The 19,702-nt window shown below is 49.1% G+C and overlaps 1 protein-coding gene across 1 annotated transcript in view; it reads right to left on the bottom strand.

Moving 5' to 3' along the window:
- PAPPA (pappalysin 1) overlaps positions 1-19,702 on the bottom strand; it is a 238,624-nt gene that overhangs the window by 37,292 nt on the left and 181,630 nt on the right. The window contains exons 14-17 of the mRNA XM_047768261.1: positions 16,978-17,146; positions 15,553-15,736; positions 7,629-7,839; positions 6,482-6,653 (exon numbers count right to left, since the gene is read on the bottom strand). Of these exons, the coding sequence (XP_047624217.1) occupies positions 6,482-6,653; positions 7,629-7,839; positions 15,553-15,736; positions 16,978-17,146 (736 nt within the window). The remainder of the gene's footprint in view (positions 1-6,481; positions 6,654-7,628; positions 7,840-15,552; positions 15,737-16,977; positions 17,147-19,702) is intronic.

Below are 19,702 nucleotides of genomic sequence, written 5' to 3'. Positions count from 1 at the left end.
GGGATTTAGAGAGAAAGGGGGCCTCTCTCTGGGCCTCACGTGGGCCCACATGTGGAAGGTCTGGTGGCGGTGGAAACTTCTGTGGCCATCGAGAAGCTGTGGGACAGTTGCTCAGTCCACCCAGCGGTTCTGTGGTGCTCAGGCAAAGTTCAGGCAGCTTCATGTGGCTCCAGAGAACCCCTGGGGCCTCCCAGGGCCCCAGGCCCCATGATTCCGCTGGGCCCTCGCGGGAGTAGGAAATTTCCGGGAGCCTTGGCCTGGGCCTATGATGCATTTGGCCTCCAGCCCCTGAAGGGCTGCAGACCTCAGCACTACGTGGGCCAGGGCTGGCTGGGGAGTTTGGTTTGCAACAGAGAATGTACTAGAACTAGCTAGAATCGTCTTGGGGAATTTCAAACTGGGGAGGCTCCGCTGTAGAAGGTGGGAGCATAAAGGCACTGGTCTTGCTACCTCCAGTCTCTCTTCCTCCTGCCCTTTCTGCTGCTGAGGAAATCAGTGGAATCCCTCAGCTAAATCACCTTCACCTTTCAGACAAGGCTTCCTCCAGGGCTGGCAGAGCAGGGCTTCTACACTGGAACCCAGGTGACCCATCCAGCCCATCACTTGCTACACACGTCCTTCCTTCCAGTCTGTAGTCACCTGTCCTGCCCACACACTTCTGCTCCCCACAGCTACACCCTTGTCCCTGCCATACCCTCTGCATGGTGGGCTTCCGGGAGCCTCTCTGGATTTTTGAATCTCCCTCTGGGAAGAGATCTTGGTGAGCTCAGAGCTGCCTACCACCTGGTGCAGATCCTCAGAGGATCCATGATGCTCAGTCTAGTTTCTAGAGCACAGAAGATTTGATGATGAGGATCCCATCCGGGGAGACCAGAGACTGTGGGCCCCACTGGGTGTACTTGGCTCCAAAGGCACGATGCTGCGCACTAGAGTGAAATTTCTCACCAGAGGGCTGAGGATTGCTCAGGAAAGCATTTTCCCTCTCTGTGTATCCATCTATAAAAAAGCATACTATGCTCTCTTGAGCTCTCTTTATCTATGCAGGGCCACAAAGAGCCGAGGGCATGTAATAATTATATTATCAAAACCCCACTGTGTGCCAAGTGTTTCACATACACTTAAAGATTCTATTAACAATGCAGTTAGTGTAGAAATTATGTCCCTTTTACAGATTTGGAAACTGAGGCTCAGATAGGAAGTGATAAGGCGAGTTTTTAAATGATGCTAGTATAATGGTTAAGAGATGGACTTAAGCCAAACGGCCCAAGTTCATATTCCATCTCTGCAATTTTCCTGCCATGTGGACTTGGGGAAGCTCCTTAACTTCTCTATGCCTCAACTTCCTCAGCTGTTCAAGGAGCCTGGAGTCCACTGCCTGAGAAGGTCATCATGAGGATCAAGTGAGTTCAGTTGGGTGACACATTTCAAGCGTAACACACACATCGAGCTCTCTAAGTGTTCAACATAACAGAGTGGGCTTTTCACCACTCTATTGCACTGTCCCTAAGGAAACTGGAATCAGCCCAACCATCCCCCACATTTCAGAAGGGGCAGCAGCCAGAACAGGGAGGCAGCAGGCCCCTGCCATGGAGGTCGCCAGGGCTGGAGCCAGGCCTCTTCCTGAGAGTTTCCATGCCTTCACTACGATGGAGGGGAGGTGGGGAGAGGGAGACCTAGCCTTCAACTTTGCAGAAATGAAAATGAACAAAATAATGGCTGAGAGGCAATGTAACCGCCTCGGAGCAAGGCAGAAGCGGGACGCATAGTGCAAGACAAAAACAGTTAAGCTTTGGAGGCAGCCTGACCTAATAAGAGGAATCTCAGTACTACCTAGACTTCCTAGTTGGGTGAGGTGGGCAGGCCACTTTACCTCACTGAACCATACCTTCCTTATCTGCAAAATGGGGCTGCAATGCCACATGCTGTGGGGCTTAAATGAAGTAGTCCATAGAAGGCACTTAGTCCAGCAAGTGGCGTGTAGGAAATGCTCAATAAATCACAGATGCTGTTACTTATCTGCCTCTGTGTCCAGTCAATGGCCTCTCGTGCTTCCTCCCACTAAGATACAGTGATGACTTGTAGCTCCAGGAGTAAGGATGGGCAGAAAATGTGGCATGTGCAATGACTTGCTTAGGAAATCTGAGATTATTTGAGATCTGACTCTGCTAGTGACTTGCTGGGTGACTTGGTTAGGTCTCTTCCCCTCTTTGGGCTCCACTAGTCCCGTCTATAAGATAAATGGGTTGCAGCAGAAATTCTCTGAGGTCTGGCCCACCTCTAACATCACATGGCTCTGGGATGTTTCTGACTTCCTCTGGGAAGCCCCAGAGGCAAGTGACAACCGTAGAAGCTGCCCTTGTATGGGGAGTCACCGTATATATGAGAGCTGTGTGGTGTCCAGAGCAGAGCCCATTTCTGGCAGGGGCCAGGTGTATACCACTCGTGGCAGAAAGGCTCGTGCAGCCACCCTCTGTGATCTGGGCGAAAACCGGGGTGCATTCCTGGCTCCACTCCCGTGCTTCCTCTCTGCTCCTGCTGAGTTGCTCAAACCCACCACTGAGTACACCTCTGACTTGTTCCTCTCCTTCTACACCCGTGTGTATCCCCAAGACAGGATGGGAAATTTTAGGATGTTCCCATCCTAAGACAGCCTGCTCCCCTAAACCACCTACGGAGCCCTCACACCACTTCTCCCTGTGTGATCCCCTCAGACAGCTCAGGGGCATCTGAGCTGGATGAAATGCTGAGACAATGAGCACTTCTCCCCGATTGCCTGGACATGGAATTCCTGTCCTTTACCACTCGCCTACCCTGGACATGTTTGGAGGCAGTGGGACAAGCAGAGCTCTGGAGTCAGTCAGCACAACCTACTAACTCATAACCAGGGGCACGAGCTTAAGTCTCCCAAGACTTTTCTCCTCATCTGTAAAATAGGCATATTGTTTCTTTTTCAGAAGTTTACTGTGAAGTGTCAAAATGAGAAGAAAAAAAAAAATCTGCAGCTTCAGTTTGGCATTTAGGAAACACTTAAAATTTTTTAAAAAACCCTGTTATTCCTAAGGTTTTCTGTCTTGCTTTATGGGGATAATAACACTATAAATTCTGGGGATGAACTGTCCAATATGGTAGCCACTGTACAAGAGTGGCTGTTTACATTTAAATGTGAACTATTTAAAATTAAGTAAATGGAATATTTGGCTCAGCCACTTAGCCACATTTCCAGCGCTTTGTAGGCACATATAGCGAGTGGCCCTCATAGTGCACAGATATGGACATTTCCATCATAGCAGAAGTTTCTACTGGGCAATGCTAGTCTAGAGTCTATATAGCCTACGGGTTTATTTGGGCAAGTGATCAAGTTTCCCTATGGTTCCTACTGGTTTCCCCAAACTACGTCATGGTCTCATGCATGACAGCTGACTTTCTGGGGCTAGTGGCAGCCAAGAGAGGGCTACCTTTCAAGCCATTGCCTTTGTGTCCAGATTCTGTAAGACCCCATATGCAGCATCATGTATTCTCTCCACTAGAGGTGACCTTAAAAGTAGGCTAGTTCATTGGTGCCTTCTCCAGGGCTGCCATGCATGGTGGTGTAGGTTGTGCACTGTACAATTCCAGGAGTTACTCATAAACATGCCCTACTTTCATTACCTTGTTTAACCCTCACAAATAAACTATGAGGTAGGTAGTGTTAACCCTCCTCCCTCATTTTATACACGAGGCAACTGAAGCTTAAAGACCTAATTAAATCACTTGCTCAAGTCCTCCAGCTAGTAAGTCGTGGAGCCAGGATTCAAATTCAGAGTCCAGATCCAGCATCATACTGGCTCCCAAGGAATGAATGAAGCAGAGGTTTGATTTGTTAACTTGCTTTTAGTGGCCGTGGGATGGAGTCTGCGAACCTCCCCTACAACAGCCCCTGTCCTCTCCTGCCAGGATCTGGAACTTGTTTGGAAAGCAAAGAATTTCCGCTCCATACAAGCTGTGTGATTCAAGATACTCCAAGCCGTACGTTTCGGCTGTGTTTACAGGCAGCAAGAGGGGATCTGAGGTGAATACGAGATTTGGCTCTCAGGCCCCTGGTCTGAGGGTAGAGGAAATTCATTTGCAGCACAAACTAGAAACGTCAATTGTATTAGGAGCCCATTTGGCCTGCGTTCCCTCGTTCTTTTAGCCGGCAAGCAGTACCCTGCTCCTTTGCGTCTGGCCTCTCCGCCAGTTGCCAAACAGAACTGCTTGAGTCGTCTGATAAATTTACATTTTCCTCTTCTTTAAATACAAACTGGCCATGAAAGGTACTTGGCAGGCCCCCGGCAGACTGGGTTTCAGTTTGATAACATGACCATGGCCAGAATATTATTTGGCTCAGCCGTGTGGGTAACTGTTAGCAACAGTTTTATGTAAGAGAAGGAGAGGGGAGTTGATGGGCTGCATGAGGCCGTGGTAATCTCTGGCCTTTGCTCCTTCCGGTACCAGCTTCTGCTTCCTGGCTGGAGAGGGTGGGGGGTGACCGTAGTACACAGACATCCCTGTGTTATCACTTCGGACAGCTCAGGAGCATTTGAGCTAGATGAAATGCTGAGACAATGAGCCCTCTCCCCAGTTACCTGGACATGGAATTCCTGTCCTTTGCCATTCGCCTGCCCTGGAAATGCTTAGAGGCAGTGGGACAAGCAGGGCTCTGGAGTCAGTGAGCACAACCTACTAACTCAAAGCTGTGGGCACGAGCTTAGTCTCCCAAGACTTTTCTCAAGGCTCTCCAGGTAGTGCCCCACTTAGGGGGACCTGGGTTCTGATTCTGACTCAGCTGACACCAGCTGTGTCACCCTGGGTGGTTGAGTGACTTTCTCATCTGGAAAATGAGGAGACTGGCCTGGATGTTCATTGCAGTACTTCTCATGCTCTTTCACTTCCTGAATACCTACTCAGTGCTTGGCACTGTCCCAAGTGCTGAAATAACCAGGGGGATTAAAGATGCGGTCAGGCATTTCGGGACCTGGTAGGGGAAGGTGAAATGCCATACAATGCAGCGTGGTCAATGCTGACAAGGGGGAACCCCTAGCAGGGATGCCAAGCCCACAGTGCTTTCAGGAAAAGGTTCCCGGAGGAAGATGTGCCAGGGTTGACCAGGAAAGATGGTTAGGAGTGAGGTGGCTGGAAAAGGTGACAGGGGCTCTTTAGCAGAGAATGCCAAGGCCAAGGGGAGATCACTCTTACTGGTAGTGGGGAAGAGGTGCTGAACACACAGCTGGGACTTTATCCTAAGGGAGGTGGGGGTCACTGGTTCACAAAGGGCTTTCAACAGGGGAACTGTCATGGTCACATCTGTGCTCAGCATAAACAGCTCTGGCTGGAATGTGGACAGTATGCTGGAGAGAGGCAAGGGTGTGAAAGCTGGGAGATGGTCAGGAAGCTGCATGGTGGCCCAGGAGAGCACTGAAGGTGGCCTGAGTTAGGGTGGTGGCACTGGAGACAGAAGGAGAGCTTCAGGAAATGTCCAGGAGAGAGACCAGGTAGGACTTGGTCGCTATTTGGATGTGAGACTGAGAGGACGGGATGGTGCTTTGACAGTGTCTGGTATTTGGCAGATGCTAATAAAGACTAAGGACTGACTTGGGAAGAAACCTACACTGGGCAGAGCTGGCTCAACTCTGGGCTCACCTGAGTAAAGATCCCAGCACACCTGTGAGTCACGGGGCTTGAGGTGTCAACCTGAGATGGTTGGTTCCATCTAGACAGGCACTCCTCGTGGACTTAAGTCATCTCTGGAGTTAGCTGACTCCTTGTTTCTCTTTCCTATTCTTGATTCCCTAACTGACCTTAGTGGGTGGGGGTGGGGAAGCACATGGAAGGTTTAAGAAGAAGACATTCACAGAACTCTTCCAGCAGGGCCGGCAGGAGTGGTGAACTTTATCTCAGTTACATGTGGGTTGAGAGGAAATTCGCCCACTGCCATCTCCTTCTGTTCTTCTGTCTTTCCTAGTATTTTCAAAACTAGAACTACATGGCTGGTCTAAACATGGTTCCCTTTCTCTTTATGCTTGAGGAGCCAACTGATTTCTCTAAAGAGTGGAAGTCCTGATTTTAAATATTCCAGGGACCAACACACATGGTGATGGTGCTGGTGATAGAAAGTCAGCAAAACCTTGGTCATTCCTTAACTCTGATCAAGTCCATACCTTGGGATTCTATATATGATCTCTTTCTTATGGGCTCTAATATGAAAATGTTTTCAAAGCTAAGAATCTCGGAGCCAGTACAACATGGTGTTACAGGTAGGAACGTAGAGCCCAGGGAGATTATAAAAAAAGAGAGAACCACGAGAACCCAGCTTCTTAACTTCTGCATTGGTGAAACGGCCATGACCCAATTCTGGCATCTGTAGAGAGTCTCCTGAAGGAAGTGTTCTTAATATATAGGCTCATCTTTGGCAAGCAGAGAGGAGAGGGGCCTTGGTATTGACTGCAAGTTCAAGGAGTCTCACCTGGGCGGTATCGCTCTCTTCACACTTGATCCTACACTCGCTGTTGAACTGGAAGCCATTAGTGCACTGGTACAGCCCGTGGAATTTCGGTGAAGGAGGGTCACAGGTTACAGGAACACAAGCTCCCTCCTGCCAGCTGCCATCCTGGGTGCACTGAGTCTTGAAGGCCCTTCTTCAAGGAAGAGGTAAAAGAAGAGACATCTCAAGGACCAGATGGCTGGAGCCATGTTCTACCGAAACAGCCACATTTCCCTGGGGCCAGCTGGCCTCCCAGTCCTCTTTCCCACTCCCAATTCCCTACCTGTCCTGTTAGGCAGGGCGGGGGAGGGGACATGCATGGGGGGTAAGGAAAATATTCATAGAACTCTTTCCTCAGGGCCAAGCAAGAGTTACATGTGGACTGAAATCAAATTTGAGCCCTGCCAGCCCATGTCCCCTCCCTGCCTTCTGGAGTTCAGGGATGGGTCCAGGCACAAGGATGATATTAATCCCTGCCTTTTTCTGTGTATCAGGCACTTTGCAAGCTCTTCACACACACGTCTTCATTCATTCTTCACAGCAATCTTCTGTGGTAACTGTTACTATCATTCCCCAAAACCTTGGTCATTCCTTAACTCTGGTCAAGTCCATACCTTGGGATTCTATATATAATTTTTCTATATATGATTTTTCTTATTGCTGAAAAAATAGAGGCCCAGAGAAGTGGCTTCACTTGCCTGAGGTCACACAGCCAGCAGGTAGTTATTCACAATGTCCTTCTAGATTCCCACAGCACAGAATGGGATGAATGGTAGGTACTGCCTCTGGCCAAGGCACAAGCACTTTTTTGTTTGTTTTTTTTTAGGGCTGCACTGTGGCATATGGGAATTCCCAGGCTAGGGGTTGAATTGGAGCTGCAGCTACAAGCCTACACCACAGCCACAGCAGCATGGGATCCAAGCCACATTTGTGACCTATACCACAGCTCACAGCAACACCGGATCCTTAACCCACTGAGCAAGGCCAGGAATCGAACCTGCATCCTCATGGATATTAATCAGGTTTGTTACCACTGAGCTACGATGGGAACTTGCTTCTAACCAGTCAGCCAGGCCTGGCTCTCCTGTTCCCCCAGCCCTGCTGAGTTTATCTCTGCAGCCCCACTTACTTCTTTGACTTCCGGGAAGAGCCGGGTACGTGGTATCCAGGTTTGCACTTGTACTTGCAGAAAGAGCCCACCTTGTGCTTATTCTCTCGGCACCGGGCCGTCTGGAGATCTGCGTTGGGCACCGGGGGTGGAGCCAGGCACATGAGCTCGCACAGGGCCTCTGGGAAGGACCACAGCCCATCCTCCATACAGGTCAGGAAGCTGTTGTTGCCTGGAGCACAGAGGCAGGCAGGGTTAGCGGGAAGGGGCCTCTTACAGCCCAACTAATTCACAGGCTGCCTGGACTTAACCCAACTTGAAGCACCACAGGACCTTCCACGTATAATTCCAGACCCTTCCACTTACAACTGAGGAACCTCGGAAGAGAAAGAGTTGCCACCCAGAAGAGGGGATGCAGCCTAGGGGGGACTTATCCATGTCTACAGTGAACTAAAATTTAAGACCCTGACTCCTGATCCTGAAGCCTCTTACAGAAAAGGGAGTATCACGATCCTTCCATCCACTCTCCCTGCTTTTCCAGGTGAGTATTCGAGCCCAGAGATGGAGCCACTTGCCTTCTAGTAACTGGCAGAGGAAGCTCCTATCCGCTCCTATCATGGACTCTGAGCCCTGAGATCAGCATGCTGTGTGACCTCCAGCTGCCCCTCCCTCTCTGGGCCCTATGCCCCTGAATTTGCCCTCGCCCCTCGGATGCCTGCAAGTGACAGCACTGTGGTATCTAGAGGTTTGATTTTCTGTTCAGGCCCCAGTATTCAGTGAAGCTTTGCCAAAGCAGCTGAGAGATGAGCATTCCCCCGTAGCCCGTGCCAGCTCTGACAGACGTGCTGATTGCCATCGGGAAGCTGGCCTGATGGGGAACGTTACACATAAAAGGAAAACACGGGGAGTCAGGCTTTGCACTGCCAGGTTGTATATTATCGATGCACAGCCTGCCCTAAACCTCCCCAAGACAATTAGAAATGGACCTGGAACTTGGGTCCCTCAACCAAACGCTCCTCTTTCTGGTTATACTTGAAAGGCATTGACAACCAGGGCTGGAGGCATGTAGGAGGCGCCAGGATTTGGAAGTTGGAGGGGTGATAGGGATGGAACTGCCATTTCCTGAGTATTTATAGCATACCGAGTATTTCTGATATGTGATCCCATTTATTCTCGCGACTGGGCTCTAAGAATGATGCCTACGTGGAAAGAGAGACTTGGCGAGGCAAGTGACTTGACCAGGTTCTCATGGTTAGTCAAAGATGAAAGTCAAGTGTAAAGCCTATTCTGTGTAACTACATGACATCTGTGGTTTTGAACGGGAAGCTGGCTATGGCTGAACCCTCACTATCCACTCTGCCATGCCAGAGCCAGCCCCAAGTCTCCTAGTCATAGGACGCAAGCAAATGCTCCTGTCTTTCAGGGTGATTCGGAGATAAAAGGAAACAACCTTGATGAACAGGGTCCAGGAAAGTACTGCTGAATTCCTTATTTGCTTCTTCCCTCCCTGCCCCTCCCTCTCTTCTTTTCTTCCTCCCCTCCTCCTGCTGGGTCCTTCCTCCAAGCCCTCACCTTTAGCAGAAGATCTAAAAGGACCACAGGGGCGGCAGAGAACCTTCCTTCACTCCATATGCATCTATTTAGTGCTAACTATGTGCCAGCTACCCTTGTCTACACTGGGACAAAGCCAGGAAGAAAACAAACCCCAAACCCTACCCCTTCGGAGCTTATGTTCTAGTGGAATCGGAATAGGGAAGAACACAATAAATTGTCCTACACAGCAAAGCATGTAGGGGGCCAGAAGGCAGGAAGTGCTGTGGAGAGAAATAAGGCAGGAAAAAACAGAAAGGTGGGAGGGTGTGCAGGCCCCTCTGCTGCTTCTCTCCAGGTTCTCACTTTCTTCTTTCTCCTCCCATGTCCACGTCATGTGGGGAGCCCAGGACCATGGGAGGTCCGCATGCCATGCTGGTGAACTGTGACGCTGCAAACTACAGCTATTTCTATGCCAAGAAGGAAGAATAAAGGATGTGGAAGGATGGTTCACTGGCTTCCACAGAAGCAGAGCTTCCAGAGCGCCAAAGACTGCAAACCTCCTTTTGCATGGCTCCTGTGACTGGAGGGCCGTGTTTTGGAGTCCCCAGTTCTAGCAAGAGCTTTGCAGGGAGAGGCGCCACTAAAGGTAAGGGGCGTACACCGTCTCTGAGCTTCTCAAGATGGATAAAATACCTCTGGGAAAAGGATGGAGATGCTTTAAAAGTACAGCCTATCAGCTCTGCCAATCGTGGACGGTGAAGCAGAAGTCATGCTTCTCTTGTGGCAAGCGAACATAAAAATGCAAAATGGTAATCAAGAGAGAAAATGTAAACCAGAAATGTACATTCTGGAAGAGGGTAAGGAAGAATGAGCTGTGCATCACTGTCAAAAGAAGAACCGCGCTCAAGCAAGAACTGGTGATTCAGGACCGTGGACATGCCCCCACCCACAACCAAGGAAATCCCAGAGATGCGGATGCTAAACTCAAGGATTCTAGTTCTAGCCAAGGAACTTAGGCTGCAGGTGTGGCCATAAATAAATAAATAAATATATATATATATATATATATATAGTCTCCCCCTCTCTCTATATATATATAGTCTCTCTCTCTCTCTCTCTCTCTCTATATATATATATATATATATATATTCAAAAGAGATTCATCTATTTTTGTCATTTTATTTAAAAGAGTACCCAGAAGATTCATCTATTTTTGTCATTTTATTTAAAAGAGTACCCAGAAGATTCATCTATTTTTGTCATTTTATTTAAAAGAGTACCCGGAAACCCACATTTCTTTGGGGATGCCTTTAAGGTTGAAATTAACCTAGAGTAGAGTACAGGGAGAAAAATGCCAGGAGACCTAGGTTCGGTTTTCTTAATACCTAGTGTACGATGTCGGCATCACCCACATCCTAAGGTCAGCTATTGTCTTATTCATGCTTTTATTCCCAGAACCTACCCTAGTGCCAAGCGCATAGCAGGCCCTCAATAACCATTTGTTAAAGGCATGAGGTATGATGAATCTATGCGTGACCTTGAACAAGTCACCTCATCTCTCTGGCCCTCAACCAAAGATGTCTTTATGTTCTTGTCCAGCTCTAAGCTTTTAGGCTGTGAAAGGCTACTGGCCATTGTACTGTTCTAAGAAAACAAAAATGCAGCTAGCTGAGCTGGGCTAAGGACAAGCCAGCACTCAGGAGGCTGTATTAACCAAAGGCTAGCACTGACAGATATTACTGTGCAAGAAGAGGAAGGAAAACCAGGGAGCCAAATAGCGAGGGGGCCTCGCCCAGTGCTGGGGCTGCAGAAAGGCAGAGGGAGAAGCTGGGGCAGAAGAAATGGAGGTGTCAAGAGATGCATGCAATCCTCAGTCGATTTTAGTCGGGTAAGCACATTTCTAGGCTCCTGGAATCCCCAGGAGTTCAACAAGAGAAAATCTGAGCTGAGCTTGGCAGTCTTAGAAAGAATGTCATTTGCTCAGTACAACTGGGCTCTCCTAGCCCCAGCCTGGGTGAGTCAGATTACATTTTGATTGTTTAATTGCCCAAGGTTTTTTTTTTTTTTTTTCTTTCCCCCTCTAAATGTCTGAAAGAAATTCTACCAACAGCTGTCTGTAACTGAGTCCATGAGGTGGGCCCTGGAAGAATTACTGGAGCCATCTCCTTATTCTCCTAAGTAACCCAATTTGTCATTAATTCCATTTTGTAGGCGAGAAAACAGAGTCCCTGAGTGGGAAAGCGAGCTACTCAAACTAGAGCTGGGGCCCACTCCAGGTCTGTCTGACTCCTGAGTGCTCCCTTAACCCCACTACGGAGCTTTTAGCCAAGAGCATGGCCAGAGAGGAGCTGCTGTCTAGAGATCAGGACTGTGGATGAGTGGAGCATCCCCTGAATCAAAACTGGTCATGTGGTAAGACGTCACCATCCTCACCGTCCCCACCATCCAGAACGGTGCCTCTCACTTCCAAATTTCTTTACCAAGCGGTCCTCTACATTAGACACAAAGGAAAAAGAATGTTCTAAGAGGCAATCATAGTCAAGGAAAACTGATGGAGAATGTCCTGAGAAGAGGGAGACAAGAAGCCTGCGATGTTGGACTTCTGCCATATAGGAAGGCCTGGGGAATGCAGACGCCAGATGCGAATCAGGTCATTTCACCGGACTGGTGGGAACTGCATGCCTAGCAAGAGGGCACCATCTCTAGGGACAGAAATGCGGGATCGTCTGGCCCCCGTGCTGAGGGTCACCTTGCATAAAGCTCTTCCTCTCTAGGACCTCAGTTTCCACTTTGCAAAACCAAATGATTAGCCTTGATGGCTTCTAGGCTTCTCCAAGCTCTGCTGTTTCAGGGTCGGATGGGAGTTCTGGGTTGAGGGACATGGTTTAGAAAAGGCTAAAGGGATTCTGAGGTAGCAAGTAAGAACCCTGAAGTAAGAATAGGCTTGATCCTTGACGCCTGAGTGGCCACTGGGGGTAGAGTGAGGGGTGGGGGCGGGGGTGGGGGGGAACAGGAGAATGAGGGAGACATGAAGAACTAATTATCGGAGATGAAACGGATGCTTGCTCCGTATCCTTCTCAGTGCCCTCATCCAAAGGTGGCTTCATAAGCAGCTGGGTGATCTGGATCAAGCTGCTTCTCCACTGAGTCCCTCCAGTGCCCAGGATTGATTTGAGGAGTGGTTTACCATTAGCACCTAGTGGCAGTGTAGACCCCAGGCACCCTGGACCCTGCTGTCTCAGAGCACTAGGCTGATAAGACAGAGAAAACAGCATTCTCCTAGGAGTGGCAGGAGAACTCCCCTTTGGGGTGGGGGGTGACCCTGCTTTGTGGGGAATAGGCCTTGATGAGACCTGTGGGATAAACCTGAGTCCTCCAGGGCTGGCTACTTGCTTCTGAGAAAGATGAAAGGGTCTCTGCCTACGAAAGGAGGAAGGATGTGAAATTCCTAGAGGGAGGGAGGTCATGACAGGATTCTGGGGGAGAGAGGAGAGGGTGAGGAAGAGAGCTGAGGGCAGGCAAGAAGGTTCACTGCTGCACAGGGCAGGATGTGGCCTCTACCCAAGCCCTCCCAGCTCATGTCCCTATCTTCTAAAGTCGAAGAAGTCTGAGACTGAGAAAGAGCAGTTTTCTAAGAAGATGCTCCATGGTGTTGGGTATCTTCTGGAAGCCAATGAATAGACCATGTTTAAATCTGAGGTTGGATGGCAAAGCTGAGATAGCAAAGGCAATGGGAGCCAGAAGCTGTCTTTGCAGGATGGCTGCGTGCTTGCCTTAGAAGCCCTGCTCCACGGGGACGCCTAGTGCACTGGCATGGTTGTGCTGAGGTTGACAAGGTGCTGTTAAGTGATGCTGCATTTTTAGCCATTTAATTATACATTTATGATTTTGATTTTGAAGTTATTATTTTTTTAATGTGGAAGTATTTTTTTCCCCTCATCCATGTCTATAGGTTAGATCTCTGCTTTCAGTGCTTGTGTGACAAAGGACCTTGGCAGGAGTGATTCTAGGGCTGCACATTTGCAGAATATTTTTTGCATGCACCTTGAAGAAGTCTCAGAACTTAAGTGAAAGTTGGGGTGTTCAAGAAAAATTCACCTGAATTCTCAGGGGAAAATGGGTTTGTGGTGCTGCCTGCATTCCACCCAGCCACACTCAGTGCTTCTCCTGGGGGGTGGCTTTGTGTCCAAGAACACTAACCTCCGAGTCCTGAGAGGAACATGGAGGATGGTGTGTGTCTCCATGGATCCCAGGACTTAAAGCCACCATGGGACAAAGAGGCCCAGGGCTGAGAGCAGCCACTGCACCTATTCTCACCAGGGTGAGATGAGTATTTACCAAGTTCTTCCTCTGGCTCTGGCATTTTATACCCCCTTCAATGTGGATGCTCTTACACCCATTTTACAAAGGGGACCATCGAGGCTCAGAGGCATGAAACAGCTCTCCTAGGATCAAAGAGTTGGAGGCAGAACAAGGAGTAGAATTCCAGCCTGTCTGACAAAAGCTCACAGTCCTTCTGCTCACATCATGCTGCAGGGAAAGGAACACCGAAGGGAGGGAAGGGAAGCAAACAGGAAATGGCAGGAAATTTTGTTTTGATCACCTCTTTATCTGCTGGCTTAAGAAGGGAGGCATTGTTAACAAGCTCAAGAGAGAGATCCAAGCATAAGCATCAGACCTCAAGTCTGCACAGCAGATGAAACCGAGAACCAAGGGGCATGAATCGCCAATGGGTCCTGGTGGCTTCATGTGGCCACTGGAGAGATGCTTTCCTGTGTTCTCCAGGGAAGAGCAAAGTCAGGATCGACAATGATCAAAATGAGTCTTTCTGGGGCCGCATCCACACAGAGGGCCACCCCCTCTACCACAGTCAGCAGAGGAACGATAGTAGGAGGTTCTGCATCACTCTGATGAAGGATTATTATTAGCCACAATGAGGGATGGAATAATCAATACTAATTTATACACCTCCCTTTCCCAAGGGCCACTGATAGAGAGGTGAAGTGTGATTTCCAAGTCTGGAGTTACTAACATGCCCCACATCTGGGCAAATGGGGCCAAGGGAAGGGCTCAGAAGGATGGAGGGTTTACAATTTCCACTGGTCTCTTCACTTCTCTCAGATCTATATCTTTACAGCAGCTCAAATAAAATGTCTATAACTTTTATAATCGAATCTTCCTGGGTAACAGAAAAAATGAGGGGACCTAAAAAAATGTATTCCAAAAGTGTTTCCTGCTTTTCATTTCGGGCAGTTCAGTGAGATTGCTGGGTCTTCCACTCATTTCTTAAAAGAAACATTTCTGGTGGTATGACTTTCATCAGTGTATCCAGCCACCCAGTCAATACATTTTATTGAGTCTTACTATGTGTAGTAATCTTTTGAAGTCCTGGATCTCCTTGAGAGTTGGAGGACACTAGTTGAGGACTCTCTCCAATCATCGAAATGCCTCAAACTCATGAATTTATAATATGACATCTAAGTTTAAAGGAATTTGCAGACCTCCCTCCAAACCCCCCACACTCCATGGAAGTCCATTCATTCCCACTTTATAGAATGTTAGACCTCAAGGTAGGACCCATGCTTAGTGAGATACCATTTTGGGTATCTGATAAAGGGGCAATGTTTCCTCTGGTAAAATAAGCAAAGGAAAGGGTCCCGCAACCTCTGAGAATTGGTGATAGTGTCCAAATCCTATACTAAACTAGAAGCCAAGAACATCATAATGATAACGCCACTAACTTGCTCTGAGATTTTGTGCAAGTTCCTTCCTTCCTCTCACTAGACCACAGTTTCACCATCTTTCCACTAATCAGTTAGTCCTGATCAACTCCAAGAGCCTTTCTATTCTTGATGGTCCAGGCCAGCCTCTCCCTCATTTCCAACATGTGTCCTCTTCCCCAGTTTGCCAGACTATGTCTTACTCACCCTAATCCTCCTGGCACCTAGCTCAGGAGTCCCAGTAAGCCCTTCCTGTCCAGGACCACTTCCTCTCTGAGCCAGTCCCTCCTAAGGAGTAGCAGTGGGCTTTGGAGAAAGACCCGGGCCCACAGTGGAGCCCACCTCTAATAGTATGGCCTTGGACGAGTTCTTTCAACTCCCTGAACCTTGATCTCCTCCTCTGTGAAAATGACATAACTACTACTACCTACCTCTTAGGCTTCCTGGGTTCTAATCCCATCCAGTGGCATTAGAATCTGCCCCTTCCTTCTACCCTTCTTCCCTTCCTTCCTCTCTCTTTTCTTTTGGCAAGATTTAAAAGCTCTTGGAGATGCCACCGTCACACTCATCCACACTCTACTTTCTGCTTGGCAACAGAGCAAGGCAGTCTACATACATACAATGGGTAGAAAGGAATCAAAAGCTTGGAAAACCCCCTCTGGCCTCTGTGTTTCCCACCGAGAAAGCATTACCTTTCAACTGCGCGGGGTGACGACACTGAAAGGAGCATTTTCGCCCGAAGGTGGTGCCCTCGAGGCAGGAGAACGAGGCGGCATAGACGTGGTGCTGGTCCGGGATGCCACAGTCCACTGGCTCACACGCCACCTGCTTGTTCCATTTGCCTTCCGTGCAGGTCACTGTGACACTGGGTCCTGTCTGAAAGGCAGCGGCAGGTACAGTGAGGAGGAGTGGACCAAGTCCCCCATGGGGAAACACCCTTCTCCCCCAAGCCACAGCACAGCGTCTTCTCAGGCACCAGGAGATCAATGCTCAGTGTTTAGCTCTCCCTCCGTCACCCCAACGATTGTTTGAAGTGGGTATTTCAGGTCTCACTTCACCAATGCAGAAGCTGAGGCTCAGAGACAGTAAGTGATTAGCTCTAAGTTACACAGCCAGAAAGAGCATAAGTGGGGACTGAGCCCAATGGCTGGGCTCTTCACTGCTGTCTGGAGAGTCTCCTGGGTCATTATCTCCACTGTGTTGATGTGAATCTTAAGACTCAGATCTCTTAGGGTCTGATGACTTCTTTCACGAAACAGCCTCTGAAACAGGGCACAACAGGGGCACACTGGCTGTTGGTTTCTGTATCTTTTCTTGCCCGCATCTAAAGTTGGGCATCACCAGGAGAGATCGGAGAACTGGATTTTGTCCTTCGTGCTATGAGATTCTGGCCAAGTCCCTTTCCTTCTGAGCAGTCCCTTTGGCACTGAACCCAAAGCTTGCTCTAAGAGCCCCTCCCTAGTCTGAGATGTGATGGTTCAATAGCTGGGAGGGGTTGATGCAAAGAAGGAATGAGGTTGGGAAAATGAAAGGGTCGACAGAGACATGAACCAAAGGAGAAGACAGCAGGGCTATGTGGGTGGAAGGGTGAGGCCCCGCTAGAGAGCCAAGGGAGGGATGGTCATGGCCGCCTGGGGGCTTCCATTCAAGGAGGAAGCCACCAACTCCCAGGGGACAGGGGGTGCCAAATGCTGATCTGGGGTTTTAAAAGCAAAGGACACTTTTTCCTTTCTTAAGCACACATCAAAGGGAGGTGAGGTCCCTCACTGCCAAAACCAGCTTAATTGTTTCCACAGGAGTTCAGACCTGCCATGTCTGACACACAGAAGCAGGTGTCTAAAACAAGCAACTGACGGCCCCAGAGCTCCCCAGTGGGACCCTTTTCAAGCCCAGAAGCTCTGTACAAACAGGCATTTCCAGCAACGAGGAACGTGCATGTGTACCTGGAGCACAAAGGTGGAGCCTGCTGCTGGGGCCCCCAATGGTGGTACCTGGGATCCCCGAATCTCCGACTTAAGTAACTGTCATTCCCCACCCCACCTGAGACCCCACAGCCACGCTGGCTGAAGCAACACGCTGCCACATCATAAGTCCACCTGTCCAGCCCCTATACTCACCTGGCTCTTAATCAGCTCGTCATCCCGCTGTATCTGGAGCACATAGCCTGTCCGGCAGCTCACGGTGCACTGGGCACCATGGTAGTGGTCACTGCTGGAGCAGTTGAGAGAAGCATTCTCCACAGCCAGCTGTGGGCAGTCAGCAGCCTCACAGGCGAAGTGCACGCAGCTGGAAAGGAAAGGAGCAAGAGGGTGAGAGGGTGCTTTCTTGTAGGACCACTGGGCTCCAGCTGGAAGAGAACTTCCTCTCCAAAGTTTCAGGATGCTGAACCAGGACACAGAGTGAACAAGACTCTGGAGGGAGTGGTCCAGGTTTGTTACCAAGTGCACAATTTTACAATTTACAGAAACACACAAACCAGGATTCAAATGCTGTAGCCCAAAAACTTTATCTGTATTAATCTTCAAACCCTACAGAACCTCAGTTCTGCAAAATGGAGATTATTATGATTATAGCAGGTATTCGTTGAATCTCCTATCTACCAGGCACTGAGTTGAATGCAAGGCTCTTTCCATTTTATAACTTCTGAGGGTCATGGTGAGAATTAAATCAGATGGTTCAGGAAAAGCACGGAGTGGAATTCCTGCCGTGTAAAAGCACTCAACAAATGGTAGCTAATGCTATGAATAAATCTATGCTCTATTACCTAGAAGCCGTCTCACTTTGGGCAAGGTACCTCACCTCTCTGAACTTCAGCGTACTCTTAAATTTGGCCAACCCAGAGGTCCCTGAGATTCCACCAAGGTGCTGAATGTTGAAGCCTTTTACAAACTGCGAAGTGACTTATGCATTGTTCATGAAGTTGTGCAGAGACAATGCTTTCATCTTGCTGCAGCTGCAATTCCGATCTTCCTGCTAATTTGATTTCTACCCGTTCTGTGGGTCCGAGCTACATGGAAGCTTCTAAAGGAAGCTCTTCCCATGTTCCTGGGCAAGCTCCCTTGCAGCCCTGAGGCCTCCTTTTTCTAGCACTGTGGTCTCTTGCTTCACGCAAAGCACAGGTCCTGGGTGCTCACCAAGTGCTGGAATGTGTGCTAACCCTCAAGGAAACGGAAACAACATAAAACCCCCCAAGCTTAGACGATCTTTCCCCTCATATTACCGTCACGCAGAAACATTAGTGACCATTCACTGACTGCTTATATATATGAGCTCACCCATCCTTGCGACAACCCTATGAGCTAAGTGTTACTCATTTTACAGTTGGAAAAATCGGGGACCGGTGAGATCAAGTTACTTGTTTAAGTTCCCATCCAGATGTGGGGCTCCACAGTCCTTGTTGTTAACCTCTCCCTGCACCTGGACTAGAACTTCCCTGAGGGTACAGATAATGCCCATTTCTCCTCGGCTGGTTTGCATTGGAAAAAAAAAAAGGCCTTGCCCTAACACTTAAGTGCCCTGCAGTCTAGGGGCTGATTTCAAACACTGAGTGCTCCTGGAGGCAGTTTTCTCTAATTTTTGTGTCTCTGACTCAGTCTACCCCGATGCCTGGCATACTGCGTGCACAGAGAGCTGGGTCGGATCCAGAGCCTCAAGGCTTTCTTCAAGGTTTTCCTGCTTCTATCTAGGGCACAGGGAGCAGTCAGTAGCCAAACCAACTTAAGAAGAAGTTCTCCAGTCTTTTTCTTGATGCCCATTTCAGGATACCCCGCTGAGGGTTTTACAGGGACGCGGTTACTTCTTCCAGTTCTCTATCCCCTGCTCAAAAGTATGGTGAGCATTAAAGTGGGGTAAGCAGGGAAGTGAGAGGCTACAATCTCCAAAACCTGTCACAAACAGATTCACTTTTTAAGATACCCGGGCAAGGGCAAGCGTTTGATTCAGGTCTCAGATCCACAAGGATGTGGGCTTTGCCGTCTCTCCACGCGTGCCTTCAGAAATGCAGGGGGAGTGGCATTAAGTGACACTTGCTGAGATGTCCTGATTCTCCGCCCCTTTCCCTGCTCCTGATGGCCTCTGCGCTGCGCCACGCGGAGACTGGAGCTGTGGAGTCAACGCAAGGTCTTTGACACCAAACAATGCATCTGTTCACGTTGTGTAAGCGCTGGGGGAAAGAGCCACATGGTTCCAATTTAAAGAGATTTACTCTGTAAGCTACCAGCTTCCAAGCTGGTCTTCTGACCTATGCCTTACAGTTTGGCCATTCTCTCTGCACTCCCAGGAGGCCCGCAGGCTTCTGCCTGATGATGACCAGGGGGCTCTGGGAACAACTCTTTTTGAAAGATGAGGGCTCTGAGCTTCTCTGGGCTGTGGGGCCATTAAGGTGAAAACAGCACCCTCCTTCCTTCTGTGCATACTAAGGCTCTTCTTTGTAGGAAAAGGATAAACTGAGAAACTTGGTTTCTTGGATGGAAAGAGCACAGGGCTGAGCAAGGAGGCAAATCTGGCTCCAGCCCCAGCTCTGCCATGTATCAGTTATTTAATCGTGGAAAGTTCCAAAACACCCCGAGCCTCAGTTTCCTCATCTGTCAAGTGGAGGTGATAAAATGATCTCTCTCTCTAATAAGACTGTCAAAACAAAGTGACAGGTCAGCCGCTGACTCATCTACTCAATGCGCTTGCCTGGGGGCCTTGCTGCAGAGCAGACTCTGTTTTAAACACTGGGGATTCCAGGGATGATTCCCATCACTCCATGTATTTGTGGAGGGAGGACAAGGGCCAAAGAGAAATAGGAGACAAGCTGGTTTCAGATGCTGATGTGTGCAGCAAGGGCACCGAAAACCA

The sequence above is a fragment of the Phacochoerus africanus genome, chromosome 2 (assembly GCF_016906955.1).
Source record: "Phacochoerus africanus isolate WHEZ1 chromosome 2, ROS_Pafr_v1, whole genome shotgun sequence".
In the NCBI taxonomy this organism is placed as follows: Eukaryota; Metazoa; Chordata; class Mammalia; order Artiodactyla; family Suidae; genus Phacochoerus; species Phacochoerus africanus.
This window is presented reverse-complemented; position numbering and strand designations above follow the sequence as displayed.